Source organism: Papio anubis, chromosome 17 (genome assembly GCF_008728515.1).
Source record: "Papio anubis isolate 15944 chromosome 17, Panubis1.0, whole genome shotgun sequence".
Lineage (NCBI taxonomy): Eukaryota > Metazoa > Chordata > Mammalia > Primates > Cercopithecidae > Papio > Papio anubis.
Window position 1 is genome coordinate 44,721,588 of NC_044992.1, and position 19,571 is coordinate 44,741,158.

A 19,571-nucleotide genomic window follows, 5' to 3' on the forward strand; every position below is an offset into this window, starting at 1 on the left:
AGTCCTGTCTCTGCCTCTCAAAGTGTTAGAATTACAGGTGTAAGCCACCGCACCTCGCCTAATTAAATTTTTAAATACCTATTTTCAGATATGACTTTATATTCCAGAACTCTCAATTCTGTGGTGGTCATAGACTTGGCTCAATTTGATCTTAAACTTTCGCCATTTGGGATTTGTCTGTGTGCTTGGCACATCTTTATGGACTGTGGCATTGGGAATCTGCATTATAAAGCAATTTTTTCTCATAGTAAAAGGGAAAATGATGGCTCAGATTAATGTGCAAGTTGGGTCTTCTGATGAAGATATGTCCTCATTTATAATTTAAAGCTGATAGAACTGAACTAAGTCCAGGCTCAGTATTAGCATTCAACTTAATAAAGGAGTCTTGGCTTTCAGCAGTAGGAAACTGATCAGGGAGAGGCATCCTAGTGTTTTGGTGTGGGATTACAGGAGTTTGTTAGAGGAGAGCCTAAGACCCCAAGACAACTTGTCAGTCTGTGGATCTGCATATCACCTGTTTTGACGATGTCCAGCACTGAGGTTTTTTCCCCAAAAGTTACTGCTTTCCTATCTAGTATGTGAAGTTTAAAGTTACTTGTCTCTTTTATGGATGACTTAATTGACCTTGGCCTTGTATGTTTACTGTTGAATAAACTGCTGAATGTTGAAAGCAAATGAAATGTGAAACAAAACCATCCTGCTGGGATGAAAAGCACAGTTGGCCCTGCTTTGTGGGGGCAAGCAGAGCAGTGCCTTTTAAAGGCTTTTTTTTTTTTTCCCCCTTAGGCTAATGAGGTGGCAAAAGTGAGGGAAGGCTGAATATCAAGTTTAGAATAGGTGCTGACAATTCAGCTTCTATAGTTTTTGGTTGTATTAAATAACCTGTTTTAAAATATACCAGTGGCACAACTGGGTCTGCCTTGTGACCTTGTTGGTTTGTATGGTGGTTTGTGATAGTACCAAAGCCACTGTTTACCCCAAATGGATTTTTAAATCCTAGCTGACTTTGACCAAGCCTGCCCTTTTTGCTATTTGCATAGTTAGGGTCAGGCTGGGCAACTTTGAGGCCTGGCTTTGGGACACTAGCCCATTGCTTCAATTACTGCTTTAGCCCCTAACTGAGAACTGGAAAGTTCAAGTCAATTGTATTAGCCCAGGTACACTTGTGTTTGACACAAAAGGCAGAATGCCAACTCCTTGGTCTATTCTCCACCTCTCCCCAAGTGAACTAGATTTTTTGTTTCCTTAGTTGAAGAGCATCTAGAATTAAGTAAAAAATACTGTGCAACCTATCTCCATTCTGCAGTTTAAGTTAGGCTAGAAAAGAAGCAGCTTTAAGACTGGGCGCAGTGGCTCACACCTGTAATCCCAGTACTTTGGAGGCCGAGGCGGACAGATTGCTTGAACTCAGGAATTCAAGACCAGCCTGGATAACATGGCGAAACCCTGTCTCTACTAAAAATACAAAAATTAGCCGGGCATGGTGGTGCAGGCCTGTATGCCAGCTACCAGGAGGCTGAGGTGGAAGACTAGCTTGAGCCTAGAGGCAGTTTTACAGTGAGCCAAGATCACGCCACTGCACTCTGGCGTGGGTGACAAAGCTAGACCCTGTCTCAAAAAAAAAAAAAAAACCAAAACAGCTTTAAGACCTTTGTTGGTATGGTGTATTCAAAAAGGAAGACAAAGACTTCTATCCAGCTAATTTTTGAAAACAGCCCTCTTTTGCAAGGTACCAGATTCTCACACTACTCCAGAGACAATATGTGTACTAAATTCTGTTTCTCAGCTAATTCAGGCAGACACGAAGTGAACAGAACAAGGACTAGAACTTGTAGTGTTAAGTTTCACACATACCCCATAGTACCCAAATGCTCATTCTCCACTCCAAAGTTCAGAGCCAGAGGCAAGGAAGATGATTGACTTCAGTGTAATACAGTAAAGGTAAAAAGAAAGGTTATTTTGGTATACTGACAAAATGACAAGTTGAAGGTTTGTGGGTCCCTTTCACTTAACAGAGGAGAATCTGTGATAGAAAAGGCTTAACTACTCACGATCATGAAGCACATGGGTTTTGCTACAGAATTTCTATACTTGGCTGGGAAAATGACTCAGAAGCAGACACCAATCTAGTACCTGTGTTTGTATACATATGGTACATCAATATGGAAACAGGCTTCTTGCTGTCCACCTGTTCACCACGGTGTGCCCTAAACTATATTTAGTGTGAGCTTCTAAAGTTGTTGCTCTTGGTCAGTGCCTACAGGATGAGGTAGGTAGTGGACCTGAGGATGGATACTGGGGATGTTTTTTTCCATAAGGAACTGTTTGCCAAGCAAACGTGAAGAGGGGCAGCAAGATTTGGTTTAGCTGGGGGTTATAAAAGCAGGGATGAGGCCAGCTTGACAAGGCTCTATGGAAGCTAACTCCCTGTTCACCAGACTAATTGTTACTCAGCTTTCCCCAGTAAGGGTGGGGAAATGTCAGCTATGGAGGCCAGTCTTGATGACACTGAAGCATGTCTCTAGATCACGATTTTCCCTCTATAGTTCACTATTCTATTTTTATTGATACTGAAACAGCCCCACCTTCATTGGTGAGATCTGTGCAGGGCAGAGGTTGAAAATATGGGTCTATTTCCATCTCCTTAACATGAGTAAGATGTGAGAAAAAATCAGTTTGAATGAAGCCTACAACTGCTGAAGTCAAGACAAAGCTTTCCCACACCCACCCAAGTCAGTCAGCCTGAAGAGTTTGGTCCGTTTGTTAAGCCTAAGTCCTGTTGGTCTCCCAGCCTTCCGCTAGGACCTCTTCTCACTTCCTGCCATAGGTAGATAGCTAGTGGTAGCAGCCCTTCCACGGGCCTTACTTGAGTCCTCCTATCTTCCTGCCAGAAAGAGGCTGGAACACCCACTCTACCTGCCAACAGAAAGAGGTCAGCCTCACAGCAGTGCTGACCAACTTGGCCCCATGCCCCAGCTAATCATCATGATCCTAGACAAAACTATACATCTCTCTAATGGTGGGGGGTGGCTGCTAACAAAAATATTCCTTTTTTTTTTGAGACGGAGTCTTGCTTTGTCACACAGGCTGGAGTGCAATGGCATGATCTTGATTCACTGCAATCTCCGCCTCCCAGGTTCAAGCAATTCTCCTGCCTCAGCCTCCCGAGTAGCTGGGATTACAGGCGAGTGCCACCACGCCCAGCTAATTTTTGTATTTTTAGTGGAGATGGGGTTTCACCATGTTGGCCAGGCTGTTCTCGAACTCTCGACCTCGTGATCCGCCTGTCTCGGCCTCCCAAAGTGCCAGGATTACAGGTGTGAGCCACCATACCCGGCCAACAAAAATATTCTTACTCAGACCAGGGACAACACTAGCAACAGGATTAAGAGGAATTTTTCAAATCTCTTAAGTCTTTTAAGTTAAAAAAAGGTTGCAAAATAAGGTAAAAGTTATAGCCTAATTACTGAACAAAAATACACAGTCATGTGCTGCATATTTCATCAATGACAGATCACGTATATGATTATGGTCCGATAAGATTATAATACCCTATTTATACTGTACTTTTTTTTTTTTTTGAGTCAGGGTCTTACTCTGTCACCCAGGCTATCACCAGGCTGGAGTGCAGTTGCATAGTCTTGTTGCGGGTACAGGCATTGAGTTACTGCACCCAGCCTATACTGTGCCTTTTCTATGTTTAGATACACAAGTACTTATCATTGTATTTCAGCTGCCTATAGTATTCAGTATAGCAACATGCTGTACAGGTTTGTAGCCTAGGAGCAATAGGCTGTATAGCACATAGGCTAGCTGTGTAGTGGGCACTACCACTTAAGTTTGTGTGAGTACACCCTGACAAAATTGTCTAACAAGGCATTTCTCAGAATGTATGTTGGCCGTTAAACAACACATGACTGTATATACATTTCTAGGAAGGGTACAAGAATATTAAAACTGAATTTTACTTTTCACAGTTTACCATTCTATATATAATTTGTGTTTAATTACCGGTATGAGTGTTTTTCAGACTTTTTTTTTTTTTGAGATGGGAGTTTTGCTCTTCTTGTCCAGGCTGGAGTGCAATGGCACGCTCTCAGCTCACCGCAACCTCCACCTCCTGGGTTCAAGCAATTCTCCTGCCTCAGTCGCCGAGTAGCTGGGATTACAGGTGCCCACCACTACACCCGGCTAATTTTTGTATTCTTAGTAGAGACAGTTCCACCATGTTGGTTGGGCTGGTCTTTGAACTCCTGACCTCAGGTGATCCATCTGCCTCGGCCTCCCAAAGTGCTGGGATTACAGACGTGAGCCGCCGACCAGGCCTTAAACTAACTTTTAGTTTTGTTTTTTTCACCCCTTTACGTATCTTGGTTTTATCTGGCTTACAGACAGTAGTCAATTCCTAATTAGGAAAGAGTTCTTGTTTGATACGACCAAACCTTTCCAACGGAGACTGGGGAGTTGGGGAGAAGCTCTTATAAACTGAAACATAAGAAATCATCATTATTCTTAGAATTCTACTCCACTCCTTAGTACAACTCTAAACATCACTAAAGTAGTATCACTAAAGGACTGAGCTGAACCAGGTTACAGGGTGGTATCCCAGAGTTTGAGATCACAGCTTCCATTAAGGGAATCATAGCTTCTACTCCTAAACCCTGCCCAATAATCTCATAGAAGCCAGGCGCAATGGCTCACGCCTGTACTCCTAGCACTTTGGGAGGCTGAGGCAGGCGAATCACTTGATGCCAGGAGTTTGAGACCAGCCTGGGCAACATAACAAAACCTTGTCTCTACAAAAATTAGCCAGGTGTGGTGGCGTGCGCCCGTAGTCCCAGCTATTCAGGAGGCTGAGGTGGGAAGATGGCTTGAGCCCGGTGGAAGTTGCAGTGAGCCGAGATCACGTCACTGCACTCCAGCCTGGGAGACATAGCGAGAACCTGCCAATAAAAAGACTGCCGAGTGAGTGTTCATTCTTCCAGCATCTACTGAACACCTGCCCTAACAAACATGGGCATGTGGAAGTTTCAGCATCCATGCAGAGATCTTGAAACATTACAGCTCTTCATAGGGTGGGTAGTTGAGCAGTTTGAGGGAAAGGAGATTCTAGTACCCTCAGCTGGGGAGGTTTCCTAGTGTCCTAAACCCTGGTCTCCTGCTTCTCTTTAGTGGCCCTTCTCCTGGTTACACAGTAGTGCTTGTCACATATTAGTCACTGCCATGGATTTCTCAGGTTTTCAGCATCATGACTACACTCCAATGCTCTGCACCCCTTTGGCAGGTGAGGCCATTAGAGAAATAACAGCAGTTTAAAAATGTAGTTTGTAGCAGGTGGACAGGTAAAGAGCTGGGTTAAATGACACCTCCACCTATCCTAGCTGTGTAAGACTGAAAGAACTCTGAATCCTTCCTGAGAGGATTGAACCAGCTAACCCTATGAAGTACATGGTGCCTGATGCCTGCCCCCAAGGTTTAATACAGTATTTAAGATTTGCCTTTTAAAGTTCCCCATTGTCAACCTCCTCAGTTCTCCACCCATCTTCCCATGTGAGCTCTGCCTTAGCCACACAATGGCCAGTCCTCCCTACAATGAGTCCATTTCCTTTATTCTCAATTTAAATTCAAAGTGGGGAAAAATTGCACTTGAGAATGAATCATCCATTTTATTTTATTTTGTCATGTGCTCAACAGCATCTCTCTCTCCCCTCTCCCTGGCAGGTCACAGAGATAAATTAAAAATAAAATCTACAAGGAAAATAATTTATAAAAGCACTCCCAGGTTCACACCTTCTATCCCTACTGCTCAGTTAGGCACCCCCTAACTGGGAATCAGTGCTTCCCCCCACCCTCATTTCACTCCTGCTTGTCTGGGGCAGATGGTACTCCAGAGCCAGACAGGGGTGAGGGCAGCAGTGGCAAACAGTTAAAAATAAAGACATTGTGGTCCTGGAACCATCTGGCCACCTTGGCACTCCCATGTCTGCCTCCCCCAGGCAGCCCTCCAGGAGCCTATGCTAACCTGGGGCTGTGGAGGGAGAAGCTGCCTGTGGCTGAGAGCTTGTGTGTTTAGGGGGGTGTGCTCTCAGCCCGTCACATGCACTTCTCAATCTTCTAAAAAGAAACCCAAAAAAGAAAGCAGACGACGACCTCGGGACAGAGGAGAAAAATCCCAAATGTTCACACAGTTACACGGAGTCTTTATGGCAAAGAGAACATTTAGCAGCTTTGAATATTGGGGCATCTCCTTTTTACTCAACACAAGCATTCTAGACCCTATAAGTGAAAGAGGGCACAAGCCCTAAAAAAATCAAAGCGCAAGAAATTCTAAGAGGACTAGTTTTTTGTTGTTGTTGCTGGGTTGTGTAATTTTTTGTGTTTTCCCAGTGATAAGCCCAGTTGTTGGTAGACAGAGGCCCGAGGGAAGGGTGACTCCCCAGTGTTGTGCTGAATCCTGCCTGGAGGCTGCTGCACTAGATCCTCCATCATTCCTCTGCCTCACAGCAGTCCCAGAAGAGGAAGGCTGCAGGCCCAGTTCCCGGAGCACTGCCAGCACCCTACCCCAGCTTACAGAAGAGCTCAGGAAGTCTGTGAGGGGTGGGGAACACAAACACCGAACCCAGGGAGGATGGCATTCACATGCAGGCTCTGATGGAGACAATGGGAGCCTCAGCTCAGGGGTGGCTGGAGCACAGAGGGAGATGGAGTGGCAAGGCAGTGAATGACATGCGTGATGTTGGGGCTGCTGCAACATGGGGCCACGTGACCCTTTCCAGTTCACTCTACCCTTTGACCCTAAATCTCCAAGCCAGTGTTGGGGCCCAGTGGCTCCATTTGATTGAAACGTTATGGCCAATGATATCCAAGAGCTCCCCTTCAGGGATGCCAAAATGCAAGGAGCAGAAAGAGTTAACACCGCCCCTCCCCAACCCCACCCTGTGTCTGTGTAACCCCCAGGGGTGAAATGGGGTTTATCACACCAGTGACCTAGGCCCACCAGTCACTCCAACCTGCTGCCTGGAATCCTGGCCAGAGCCAACCTTAACCTTCCCTCTGATTTTCTTCTCGCTTTGATTTTTTTTGGGGGGGGTTTCCTTCCTTCCTTCTTTCTTTCCCTCCTTCCTGAAATGAGACTTTCTGCCACCTTCCCTTCCTCTCACAGGTCCATTCCTTCCCCTCTGTTGGCCTTTGCTCCACATAGCTCCTCTACCTCCAGCAACTCCACCATCACCCTTGCCTCACAGGAAAGGGGTAGGGTGAGGACCCTGTCCATCCAAATGGTCTGCCCACTTCCACTCCACCCGAGTGGAGCTGAGCCAGCCAGTGCCTGCCTCTTCCTGTACACTGACCCGCAGTCATCCCATCTGAGAAGATATATTGGATAAGAAGGCATTTAAGTCCCCGCTGTAGGTCCAGGTCCAGGTCCAGGTCCAGCCTTTCTCCAGTTTCGGTCTTGGTGGGCATCAAACCCCCTTCCTCCCCAGGCTCACTTTCTCCGGTCCTTTGGCTTCCTCTCCTGCCGCCGGGCCTGCTGGTCGGCCATCGTGCGGGGGATGAGGAGGACACTGCCGTCCCCGGCGTACTGGAGCGCATACTGACTAGGCGAGTAGGGTCGCCCATTCTCATCCCGCAGCCGCCCAAACACCTCCTGGTACAGGCTCTGGACCTTCTGCTTCATCTGTCGCAGGGAGCGCAGGAACTCCACTTTCTCCCGCAGCAGCCGAGCTTTGTCGCGCTGCAGGTCCTCCACATCACGCTCCAGATTCAGGATGGTGTCCAGCTTGCGCTTGCGGCAATTCTGCGCCGCCATCTTGTTCTTGCCCCGGCGCCGGATATCTCGGATGAGGCTCAGCTGGGCTTCACTCAGCTGATATTTGGACAGCAGCTCATTGAACTCCTCCACAGGCAGGTTGATGATTTTGTCATTGGTGAAAGGGATCTTCATGGCTCGGGCTCGGTGCTCATCCCGGCTCATCTGCTTGTCCAGGAAGTCAGCCTGCTTCTCCTTGCTGCCTTTCTTGAGGGCACTGGGTGGTGGCAGGTCGGCTGAGTCCAGGGCACTGGGGGCCATGTTGTATGTGTGGTTGTGGCCCACGTGCTCCAGGTAGGGCAGGCATGAGAGCTGAGCTGGATCCTGGTAGCTCATGCGGCAGAACTTGGAATACTCAGGCTGGTAGCCCACAGCACCCTCGGCCTCTTCCAGATCCAGGGTCTCAGAGTCAGAGCTGTAGCCAACCGCACCTTCCTCAGAAAAGGAGGAAGAGGCAGAGGAAGAAGCAGAGGAAGAAGAGGAAGAAGAGGAGGAAGAAGAGGAAGAACTGCCTTCAGAGCTGCTTAGGGAAGAAGGGCTATGGCTCGAGTCTAAGGAAAGGCCTGAGTCAGAGTCAAATTCCTCCTCCAGCTGGGAGGCCTGCACAGGGTTAAAGCCTTCTTCAATGGCCAGGTCCATTAGGCTGATCTCATCCAACATGGCTTCATCTAACAGACCCCCCAAAGGGTCAGGCAGCTCTGGGCCTGCTGTGTCATTGGCTGTGCCATTGAGCTGGGGTGGAAAGAAGAGCCCTGTCAGGTTGGTGGAGCCGAAGGTGGAGTTGAGGCTGGTGGAATTGCTGGGGGCCAACGGGAGCAGCGTGGAGCTACTGGCCACAGGCAGGCTTTCCACCTCAGGGCTGAAGAGTAAGAAGTCCTGGCTGCAGCCCCCCAGGGACGCCTGATGCAGGCTGACATTCTGATTGATGGGAGTGTTGGGGGCAAGGCTGTAGTTGGTGCTCAGTGGGTCTCCAGGAGGGGCATTGTACAGGATTTCACTTGCTGATGTGTTCACTTCCATGGCCTGGGAGGGGGAGAAGAGCACCACTGTTCACTAGGAACTGACTCCCTCCCCTGGGGCTCACACACTGCAGGCACCCAACAGAGGCACAGCTGCATGGGTGTAAAGGCAAAAGACTATAAACCAAAGCCCACAGTGTCAGCTCCTGACCCAGCTTCATCCGCCAGGCCTGGCAGAGATGGGTTCTTCCATGTGGGCTCCACCCTAATACAGGACTGATCAGCTTTTCCTCATGTTTGGCCAGACTCCCCTATCTTGGAGGGAGAGGAAGAAAACACTACCTTGTTACTGCAAAATCAACACAGTGAAAACACCCAGACTTCAGTCAGAAAACCTAGCTGCACCACTTGCTGTGTAACCATGGGCACATCATTTAACCTCTCTGAGCTTCAATTTCCTCACCTTTGAAATAAAGGCTGACTAGATGACTGTGAGGGCCAAGTGAGCGAACGATGGCTGTGAAGCACCATGTGAATGTCAGCTATTATTAACGCAGAACCTTGGAAGCATTCAGTCAAGTGCCTATCTGCCTGAAGGAAAGGAAGAAGGCACACCCAGGAGGCAGGCCCTGATTTGGAAGGCTGAGTCCTGAGTTTTATTTAAGCCAAACCCTACCTGTCTTCACCTCCCTTGCCCCAAGGACACTCGTGGACAGGTTTCCTCTCATTGTCCCCACTTTTCTATGGATCAGAGAAAGTATTACTTTCTCTCCTCAGAGATGGAAAAGCAACTGAGTGCTAAGACACGCTGTGCAAAATCCAATAGGTTTGTGCCCGGTTCCGATAATCCTACCTGCATTTCCATGATGGACATGAGATCTTGCCACTGCTGTTCCAAATCAAATGGTGACTCTGTCCCGGTCAGAAGAGGAGACAAGAGGTTGTTCTGAAGAGCTGGGGGCTCACTCTCAGTAGGCACTGCTTCTGTTATGCTGGAAATGTCTGCTGGAAACTAGGGCAAAACACAGAGGCTTTAACAAGGGGGAAGGAAAGACCTTGTGCTTTCCTCCCAGAGATTACCACCTGGAGTCTGTTTCTGTTCTTCCTTCCTCTGCATTTACCCCCAGCAGCCAGAACAAGAGCTGGCCCCTCAGCCATGGAGGGACACACCAGATACAGGCTGCCCTGCTCATTTGGTGGGCTCTCACTGGAGTCCTCCTCACCTCAGCATTCTCCCCAAAGGGGCAGGTGGCTTCCAGCAGCCTAAGGCACTCTTCCAGGGACAGGGCCGTCTGGTCCTCCCCACTAGGCACCTGTGGCAACAGGAACTGTAAGTCTGACTGATCTGAGCCTTGGCTGCCTGGGGCTGAAGCTTCTTTCCCAGAATGGCTGAAGGCCTGCAGTCTCCCTCCCATTCCCAGGCTAATGGCTGGCCCGGAGTCCCAAACTCCCAGGAACAACAGAAAGGAGAGTGAAAGAGTCCTGAAGCAAGCAGGAAGATGCTAGATGCTCTGCCTCCCTTGCATTGTCTGTTGCCAAGGCCCGGCCTTTCTGCATCTGCTGCTTTCCACTCCCCCTTCCAAGGCTCAGCCACTGTGACTTATAGACCCCAACCCAAAACAGAAATTCAGGTCCACCCCACAACCTGTCTTCTCTAAGGGAAGTTTCTGGAAGAACTCCAGCCTGGTTTGTGTCAGGGAAGGGAAGTAGGGACAAAAAGAGAGCCCAGTGAGCAGGGGCGATGGTACCTGTGCAGGGAAGCTCTCCCCAGTCTCTCCATCCACTAGCAGGTTCCGTGCCAGAGCTTCCGCGCCCTCGCCTGCCCAGGTGTCCTGCTCGCCTCCATCTCGCAGCTCCTTCTCCACATCCTGCTCTTTCTGGCGATGACTATAGTCAAAAACCTCACGCCCAGCCCCCAGATCAATATCCTGTCGCCAAAGGATGTCAATCAGATCTATGTCCTGAAAGACAAATCACATGACTTTAGCTCTGAGGTCCCAGGGTCCCTTCTCTGTCCTGCCCCTCAGAGTTCCCTCCTAGTGTCACTCCAGTTAGTCGTGGGTGGGACCCCTCCCAGCTCTTTACCTGCCAGCCGTTACCCCCTGGTCCCTCTGCACCAGCAAATGTTCATTCATCTACTTCCAGACACTATCCCCTTCCCACAAAAAAAAAAAAAAAGAGCCACTAGCAAAACCATTAACGTGACTATCACCATAAGGGTGGGAAGAATTAGGGTCTGGACCAAGACACACCCAGCCAAAAGGCAGGGCCGCCTCACTCCTACATAAGAAAGAAGGGGAACATCAGGAGACACCTCTAGCTTTGGAGATTGGACCCCTTAAAACTTGGTTTGGAGGAAGCTGGCCATGGCAAGCAAGAGCAAATTATCATGCAGAATTACTTAGCAGTGACCAGGCTTGCATCAGCCTGTGGTGCCATTTCATTTGCATAAAGGGGTGGGGTGGGCTGGAGAGGAAAATCCCTGCATTTCCAACCACCTGATGCAACCAATGACAACGCCATGCTGTCTACAGCCCTTCCTATAGCCATTCCCTATTCCCCGGCTGGCAGCAAGAGTAAGGCTGAACACCCACAACTCCTCAAGCCCAGGCTCACCTCAAGACTCATCCCCGCCAGAATTCCCTCTCAGCTGATCCTAGCTGCTGCCTCCATTCCAGGGAAGCTCAGGCAGTCAGATGATCCCCGGGGGGGGCACCACACCCCTGCTCGGGACAGCCTCACTGTGTCCCCTCACACCAGTGCTCTCCCTTCCTCACCATACCCCAGGACTCACCAAATCCCCATCAGTCAACCCACTCAAGGACGTAACCCCCATCACTGCTCAGCTACAACTGCCACCTTGGGCACCAAAAATGCTTCCCTCCGGCTCTACCGTGGTGGCTCATGAACAGTTGCTGCACCAACTGCCACCCCCACTACTAACAGCATAGAACCCCAATAAATGGAGCTATTTGGGCTTCCTATACCCGGCACCCCCCTGTAGTCGAGCCCTCCCCACAAGCCTGAAGAAACCCTAAAGTGTTGCCTTCCATCCAGGGGTTAAAATGCAGACACACACTTTCCAGAAAGCAATTTCCTTAGATCAGACCCACCTCCCTACCTCTAAGCCGGTATTCCTCTCCCATTAACCCTCCCTGACCCTAAGACCTCCCAGACATACTACTTTAGCCTCCCCACATACACCAACCTGAACAGAAGCCCTGGACCCAGGAGCAGAGGGGGGCTGGGCCACCCGGTGACCAGCCAGCAAAGAGTTAAGGGGCCGGCTGCCTTTGGCATGGCCCCCACCACTGTGAGAGCTGCGGTCCAGGCGGGTCATGGTCTGCGAGATGAGCCCCAGGGCAGCCGGTGCCGGGAAGCCGGACAGGGGGCTGCAAGGAGCTCTTGGCTTTCAGGGAGCACACCAGGCTGGAAGGGTGGCCCCTTGCTAGCTCCGAGGGGCCTGAGAAGGGTGCCCCGCCCGTGCTGCTGCCTGGGCGGCCCAGCCCAGCCCCCTTCCTCCATCCTTGAGCAGCCCCCTCCCACCTCACAACCCCAGTTCCACTCAGGCGCCCAGCTGCCCCCACCCTGAGCTCACCGCAGAGGCTGCAGTGAGATGGGACTCCCACCCCATGCTCCGTGCTCAAGCTGCAGAGGAAAGCAAGCTCCCTGGGCCTATCCTCCCGCTCCTCCCCCCCACGCCCCCCAAACTTGTTACCTAGGCTGCAGCAAGGAGCCAATCCCCTCCCCCTCCCACCCCGCAGGTCACTGCTGAGGCTGCAGAGAGCCAATCCCCTCCCCCAGGTCAGCAGCTGGGCTGCGGAAAGAGCCAATCCCCTCCCACTGTCGTTACCTAGGCTGCGCCGAGAGCCAATCTCCTCCCCCAAGTCTCCGCTGGAGATGCGGAAGGAGCCAATCCCCTCCCACCGCCTGTTACCTAGCTGCAGACGGGAGCCAATCTCTGCATCAGGGCAGCTGGAGAAGCTGCCGCAAGGAACCAGCCCATCCCTGGGCCGCCTCCGTCTCCTTGAGGAGATGCGCCCAGGGGCGGGCAGCCCCACCCAGCCCAGTCAGCTGGGGTGGCGCAGTGAGAGCCCTGGGGGAAGGGGTGCCACTCTCCTCCCTCCTGTCGCATCTTGCTCATCCAGCCCACTCAGGACTGGGCAGACACTCCTCCCGCAGATTCTCTGGGAATCTAAATTATTTGCTGGAAGTGGAAGGAGTTACCCCATTCCTCAGGAAGGCAGTGGCCAGTTCTCAAGGCCAGGGACCACAAGTCAGGCTGGGCAGGAACCCAGGGTACCCAGGCCCACCATAAGTCGTAAGTTTTGTCACCCCAAAATAGGCCAGACTACGGAAAAGGGGAAGGCCATTTTGCCCACGTGCAGCAATGTCACAGTGCCGGCCAAGCCTAGCCCCAAGCAAGAGGAGGGGAGACACAACCCTGAAGCCCCACACTTAGGGAGACAGGTGCTCCGCTTTCTCCTGGCCACAAATGTCCCCCACTCCCTTTTCACCCTGGCTTTATTCAAGAGCATTCTCTGCCTGATACCTGGCCCACATCTCATCCAAGCAGAAAAGAAGCCCCTCACAGACCCAGTATCACAATTCAGACTCCCCGGATTGGCTTCTCGAGGGGAAATTTAGCTCCCTCCCCACTGCTGCTCCCCTGGAGCCTAAGGTCAGGTCAGAGAGACAGTATGTTCTCTCTGGTCACAGTCTGCTCCTAGCCTGGAAAGAGCTGTAAACAGGCCACCCCCCTGCTCTGGGCAGAATGCCAATCTCAAGGGGAATCCTATCCCTGACAAGGGCCTAGGCTATGGCTGTCCACAGAGCAAGCCTGGCAGCGGGGGAGCACTTCCACCCCAGGGATAATACCGGTTCCAGCAGTGCCTGTCACATGCTCTGGACCTGGGTATTTTTATCCCTGAGTTGCTGAGGAAATGTTGTTCTAGACACATAATAATCCTCCCTTCCCCCATACCCAGCCTGGGCCCCTAATGCTGACCCACCCCACCTCCCAAAGGGAGTTGTAAAGGCCTGAGATGAAAAGCACAACCTTCACAAGGGCCAAGAAATAGAGGAAAGCAGGGTCAAAGTCCCATCCCATTCCACCCCAACCCACCCAATAATATCCAAAACATCCCATCCCATCCCAGCAGGAACAGATATGGAGCTACCCCTGCAAGGTTTCCAGAAGCAAACCCAGTTCCACCCACCCCTGGGGGAGCTACCCTGGGGGAGGAGCATGGAGCAGAGACTGGGAAGCATACTTCAGAACACTGTGCCAACATTGGAGCCCACTTAAAGGAAAGGGAAACGGGAAGCAGAAAAGAGGTGAAGTTCCAAGTGGCCCTGTAAGAAGCTAAAATAAGAGGCCCTGAAAGGTAAGAAATGTTCCTGGCTCCTGCGCTCAGATAATCCTAGTCCCTCTCAAAGCAGGTCCAGTATGAGCCATTTGAGCACAGAGCAGAGTTTCTCAATCCCTGCACTACTGACACTTGGCGTCAGACAAATCTGTTGTTTGAAGGTGTCCTGTGTCATTCAGGATGTTAACCAGCATCCTTGGCCTCTACCCACTAGGTGCCAGTAGCACCCCTGCCCCAAGATGTGACAACCAAAACTGTTTCAAGATATTGCCACTGGGACAAAATCACCCCCAGTTGAGGACCACTGGCCTAAAACAAGCCATACTCTTTGACAGTCACTAACAGTCAGATAACTAAGCTCAGGAAAAGGCTACAAAGGAGGGAAGGAGGGAAAACATGGTCTGACCTGGCATGCAGAGGAGCCCATTTCTGCAGCATCTGTAAAACTTTTTACATTCCTCCACATGCCACCTCCAAAAACCCAATCGGGCTTTCTCCTTCCCTAATGGCCAGGGGAGTGCAGTGGGCCTTTTTCCCAACTACTTAAGGCTGGGGGGCAAGCAAAAGTCATACAAACCCAGAGTTCAAAGCAATCTTATGTTGGTGAGGCGGGGCAGCAGCAGCCATTCACATCTTAAAAGGCAAAGAACTGCATCGTTTTCTGCCCAGAACAGTATGTCAGCCATGTGACAAGAGCTAAGGATCTCTTCTGACAGCTCAAAGCAAGTTGACTTGGGCAGCAGAATGCAGTTTCTCTTCTACCTCCCAGCCTTCTCTTCCCTACTCCCTGCAGTGGGCCTTTAGAGCAAAGAATGGAAGCCTTGGCCCTCTCCTGCCCAAGAATAACTATCCAAATCTACCCTTTGGCTCAGGCCCAGGAGGTCTGAATTATCAGGACAATACAACAACAGGCCTGACCACAAAGGAGAACTTCAGGGTATGTCTGTGTTCTGATGTGGGGGGAGATACAAGGCAAGAGTCCATAAAGTATTTGTGTCTTAGCAACAGATGTACACTGCATCAAAGCCCATCACAACATGACTCCTCCCCCACCCCAGGCCTCCAGCAGTCATGCTGAAATCCAAGCAGTCAACACCCTGGCATGTGTAGGAACCTCCCACTGCCCTGACAGTACATTTAGAGGTAGGTCAATGGTTCAACACAGGGAAATGCTCCCAGCCCCCAATCCTAAAGTCAGACAGTTCAGCCCATCCCTACCCAAGAACAGTGCCTGAGGCCCTGCTGAAATCTGTCTGACTCTTTACAGGGCTCTGTGTTCTGACCACAATCATTCTGGACGAGCCCACCCCCAAACCCCAGGCCCCCCACACCCACCACAGGTCCACTAACCTCTTTGGTTAAGTCTCCACTGACTGGAGGGGCTACAGCCCCCAAATCCTCCAAATCTTCACCGAATCCCTGCTCCGTTTCGCTTTCTCGCACCCCGTTGTCTGGGCCTGTCACATCTTGGAGGCCACTGGAACTCTCGAGGGCGAGGCCTGAGTTGGGCTGACTGCCAGAGACAGACCCCTCTGGATCTCGGTGAACCAGCCAGGCATTTACCTCAGTGGTTGGCACCTGGAACCTGTCCAGGGCCCTCACCTGACTGAGGAGCCGCCGGGCAGTGAAGTAATTGTCCAGGTCTATGCTCTTGGGGTGGATACCATAGCCATCCAAGGTATTCCTCAGGTTGTGGAACTGGGTCTGAGTATAGGCAGAACTGGGCCCCAGGATGATCTCCCGGAGCGGGGGGAGCTGTGAGGTCAGGTAAGTATCCACGTCCACCCGTACCCCAATCAAACTCAGCAGAATGGTGAACTGGAGAAGTCCTTCCGTTAAGTATTTCTTCAGAGAAAGCATTGCTGAAGGACCAGAATGTTTATGCTTTTTGGTTTTTAAATCTTCCAAAAGACAAATCAAGGCCACTGCTCTGCCGCTCCAGCCAGCAGGTTACCCTCCTCAGTGCCAAACCCCGTATCCCACCCTGGCAGAACACAAGGGCTGAGCTCCCTGATGGCCCCAGAGGAAAGCACACCCTGTGGAGCCAAGGCCAAGGCCACACTCCAGACCACATTCACTTTTCCCTTCTTGACACCTCACCTCTGAAAGCACAACTGTTCCTAACCCAGTCCAGGCCCTCAAGGGCCCACGTGACTTACTGTCTCCACAGTCCACATACAGTCACTTCCTCACTCACATTAGTTGTCCTCTCTGTAGATTCCACTGCAGGCTGTTCTCAGGAACAGCTGATGGATTTTTTTTTTTTTTTTCCTTCTCCCTCCTAAGGTTTATTTTCTTTGGCTGGAGCTACAGGCCTTTCGTCTTGGGTCAGAGTGTCCCGCCTCCTCCACACTTACCAGGGGGGTTTCCAGAGAAACCTGAAATGGGAATCACAAAAGCAACAAGATGAGATTCCATACTTTTCACATCATGATCAGGGTAGGAAAACCTTCACAGTAGAAGGCAGAAAACACATTCAAAGTACACTTTCACTTTTTTTTTTTTTTTTTTTTGAGACAGTCTCACTCTGTCGCCCAGGCTGGAGTGCAGTGGTGTGATCTCTGCTCACTGCAACCTCCACCTTCCGGGTTCAAGCGGTTCTCCTGCCTCAGCCTCCCAAGTATCTGGGATTACGGCGCCTGCCACCATGCCCAGCTAATTTTTGTGTTTTTAGTAGAGTTGGGGTTTCACCATGTTGGCCAGACTGGTCTTGAGCTCCTGACCTCAGGTGATCTGCCCGCCTGGGCCCCGCAAAGTGCTGGGATTACAGGCGTGAGCCACAGTGCCTGGCCTAAAGGCCACTTTTATAGGAAGAAAGGACTACTTACACTCTCAGAAAAAAAATCCAAAATATAGCAACCGATCATAGAAGAACTATAAAAGGTATTGATCACAAAGGATCTCAGATACTTAATATTAAATGTGCAATATCCTAAAATGTAGCTTGGTTTGGATAAGCAGACAATAACTAGGTCATCCAAAATATCTTACACCTTTGTTTTATTTACCAGCCCTCCTCCCCCGCTACAGGTGCATTACCCAGCTTCTATTTTCATATGAGAAGCCCATTTCTTGTCTTAAAAGTAAAGCTGAATTTTCACCTCTCAGGAGAAAACCACCTATAACAGTTACCTTTTCCAGTTCAAAAAGGCAAGATTATTAAACAGTGAGAGTGTGGAAGGACAAAAGGACAATGTTCAGGCCACCACTTCACCCAGAAGAAGAACGCCTTTTGTTTTCTGAACTTTGAAATCTGATTTCCCTTTCCTATCCTCACATCTTAAAAAAAAAAAAAAAAAAAAAGGGAAAGGGCCGACGCTTGTAATCCCAGCACTTTGGGAGGCCAAGGAGGGCGGATCACCCAAGGTCAGGAGTTCGAGACCAGCCTGAACAACATGGAGAAGCCCTATCTCTACTAAAAATACAAAAATTAGCCGGGCGTGGTGGCGCATGCCTGTAATCCCAGCTACTAGGGAGGCTGAGGCAAGAGAATCGCTTGAACCCAGGAGGCGAGGTTGTGGTGGGCCGAGATCGCACCACTGCACTCCAGCCTGGGCAACAAGAGCGAAACTCCATCTCAAAAAAAAGAAAAAAGAAAAAAAAAAAAGAAAAGGAAAGAAAAAAAGGAGGAGAAGGATGGTGGGGGGCCTACTACGCAAGACTATTCCGTCCAGGATTTGCATAGGCAGGTTTTATTTTCATTCATATGACCTTCTGAGCCAAAGCAGAAGGATATGGCCACGTTCTCTAGCCAGACCGCCCAGTGCCGAGGAGGTAAATCTGTTTCTGGTCTCCACTTTTGAGCTTCCATTAATCTCACAAATCAAGACATACCCCCTCTCCTCTCCGGCGTTGTGACCCATCTACCAACTTCATTCTACAGGGGGAGAGCGATCTATACGTACACAGCGTACGTGTACACACACACACACACTCCCTCTCTCTGGTCAGAGTAAACACAATTGCGACCCAGAATTCCTGCTTACGCTACCCTCCCGTTCTCACGCAATTTATTACTAAAACCTCCCAGGAGCCTAAGTTCGAGAAATCGGATAAAGTCCCTTAAAAATCGAGTTAGGGGCAGGGCCCTGGCCTGAGGCTGGTCCCACCCTGCCCGGATACCCGAGTCCGGCTGAGACCAAGTCGCCATGCCCACTCTCGGCGCCGGAGCTTCTAGCCTCCTGGGGCGGCCAGCGAACAAGTGCTACCTCCCCGGCCTTGACCCACCCTTACAACAAACCCCACCCCGCCCTCCGTCCCGATGGCCCCACCCCACTCCCAAGTCCGGGCCTCACACCACGCCTTCTCGTGCCCTCAACCCTGCCCAGTCCATCCCATCCCAGAGCCAGCTTTCCTCTCGGCCCCGCGCGCGGCCCCTCCCTGTCAGGCCCAGGGCCGGGCTCTGGCGGGAACCCTGCTCGGCCCCCGCCTCCTGCGCCTCAGCACCATCCCGTCGCCCGTCGCCCCATAAGCCTCGGCCCCGCGGCGCTGCACCCCTCCCTTCTAGGAAAGGAATGTGCCCGATACCCGCTGCTTAGCTCGGCGTCCGCCGCTGTCGCCACAGCAGGCCCTAAGCCCGAGTCCCGGCCTCGCCGCCGCCACCGGCCGGCCTAGAGCTCCGAGCCTCCGCTTCCCTCCCCGCCCCCTCCTGCCACCGCACTCGGAAACCCGCCCGCCGCAGGCACCCTAGGAACAGTTTCTCCAATCAACGAGCCGAGACCGGGGCCGTCGACGGATGTCCCTCTGATTGGCAGCAGAGAGGGCCCAATGGCTGAGTGTACCTCCTCATCTCCGGACCCGATTTCCCAAGACTGACATAATTCCCGGCCCAGTGGGTACCTAGGCCCGCCCCGCGGTGTGGACCGACCAATGAGTAGGGCGAAGGCCTTAGTGTCTAGCATTCTGGGCCCCTCGGCCGCGCATTCGTGGCGGGCGATCTTAGCGGGCTGGGAGTTGGGTGAAGTATCCAAGCTGGGCGCTTCCAGCGCTTTCTGTGGCGGGGGATTGAGGGCTTAGGGCAGGGAATGGGAGGGTGTATCGCCGCGGGAGTGCGGAACACCTCCGCCTTGAGGGTTCCCACAGTGACTTGCAAAAGTCTAGTGAGACCCGAAAAGGCTGAGGCGGGACACGAAGCATGTGGTGCTTGTGGTTGCGACGCTCGTGCCGCCATCTTGGGTGCTGGCGGCGGAAACCGGTACCCCAACTTCCTCTCGGTGCGAACCTGGAGAAGCCTCCCCAGCTGTGAGGGACGGTTGCGCCTCGTGGCCCAGGCAAGGGTGCCTTCGCTGGAGCAGTCCCGGGGACGGTTGTCATGAGGGTGGTGGGACGTTGGCGGAACGTTGGTGGTATGAGAGCTGTGGGGTAATGGCGATTTTTGTCATGGTAGAAACACCCCAAAGAGCCCCCCTCACTTGGTCTCCCACGCTGCTTAGT

The 19,571-nt window shown here is 51.4% G+C and overlaps 1 protein-coding gene across 3 annotated transcripts; it reads right to left on the reverse strand.

The window, feature by feature from the left end:
- Window positions 1-5,653: 5,653 nt before the first annotated feature.
- On the reverse strand, window positions 5,654-18,785 carry NFE2L1 (nuclear factor, erythroid 2 like 1). Of its 3 annotated transcripts, none has more exons than XM_009190159.4 (6): window positions 18,666-18,785; window positions 15,489-16,516; window positions 10,518-10,730; window positions 9,993-10,082; window positions 9,623-9,781; window positions 5,654-8,833 (listed from the first exon to the last, which is right to left on the reverse strand). In XM_009190159.4, exons 2-6 carry the CDS (start codon window positions 15,996-15,998, stop codon window positions 7,487-7,489), a joined length of 2,319 nt encoding a protein of 772 aa, XP_009188423.1. In that variant the 5' UTR covers window positions 15,999-16,516; window positions 18,666-18,785; the 3' UTR covers window positions 5,654-7,486. The 3 variants fall into 3 exon arrangements, with proteins under 3 accessions (XP_009188423.1, XP_009188422.1, XP_009188424.1); XM_009190158.3 differs by lacking the exon at window positions 18,666-18,785 and adding an exon at window positions 18,261-18,439; XM_009190160.3 differs by lacking the exons at window positions 9,993-10,082; window positions 18,666-18,785 and adding an exon at window positions 18,261-18,439.
- Between the last annotated feature and the right edge of the window lie 786 nt (window positions 18,786-19,571).

Coding starts and splice junctions, on each gene's coding strand:
- NFE2L1 (XM_009190159.4), bottom strand. CDS start 15,998: ATGCTTTCTCTGAAGAAATACTTAACGGAAGGACTTCTCCAGTTCACC. Junction 10,731..15,488: donor GTGGAGACTTAACCAAAGAG/GTTAGTGGACCT, acceptor TTTGTCTTTCAG/GACATAGATCTGATTGACAT. Junction 8,834..9,622: donor TGTCCATCATGGAAATGCAG/GTAGGATTATCG, acceptor TCCCCCTCCCAG/GCCATGGAAGTGAACACATC.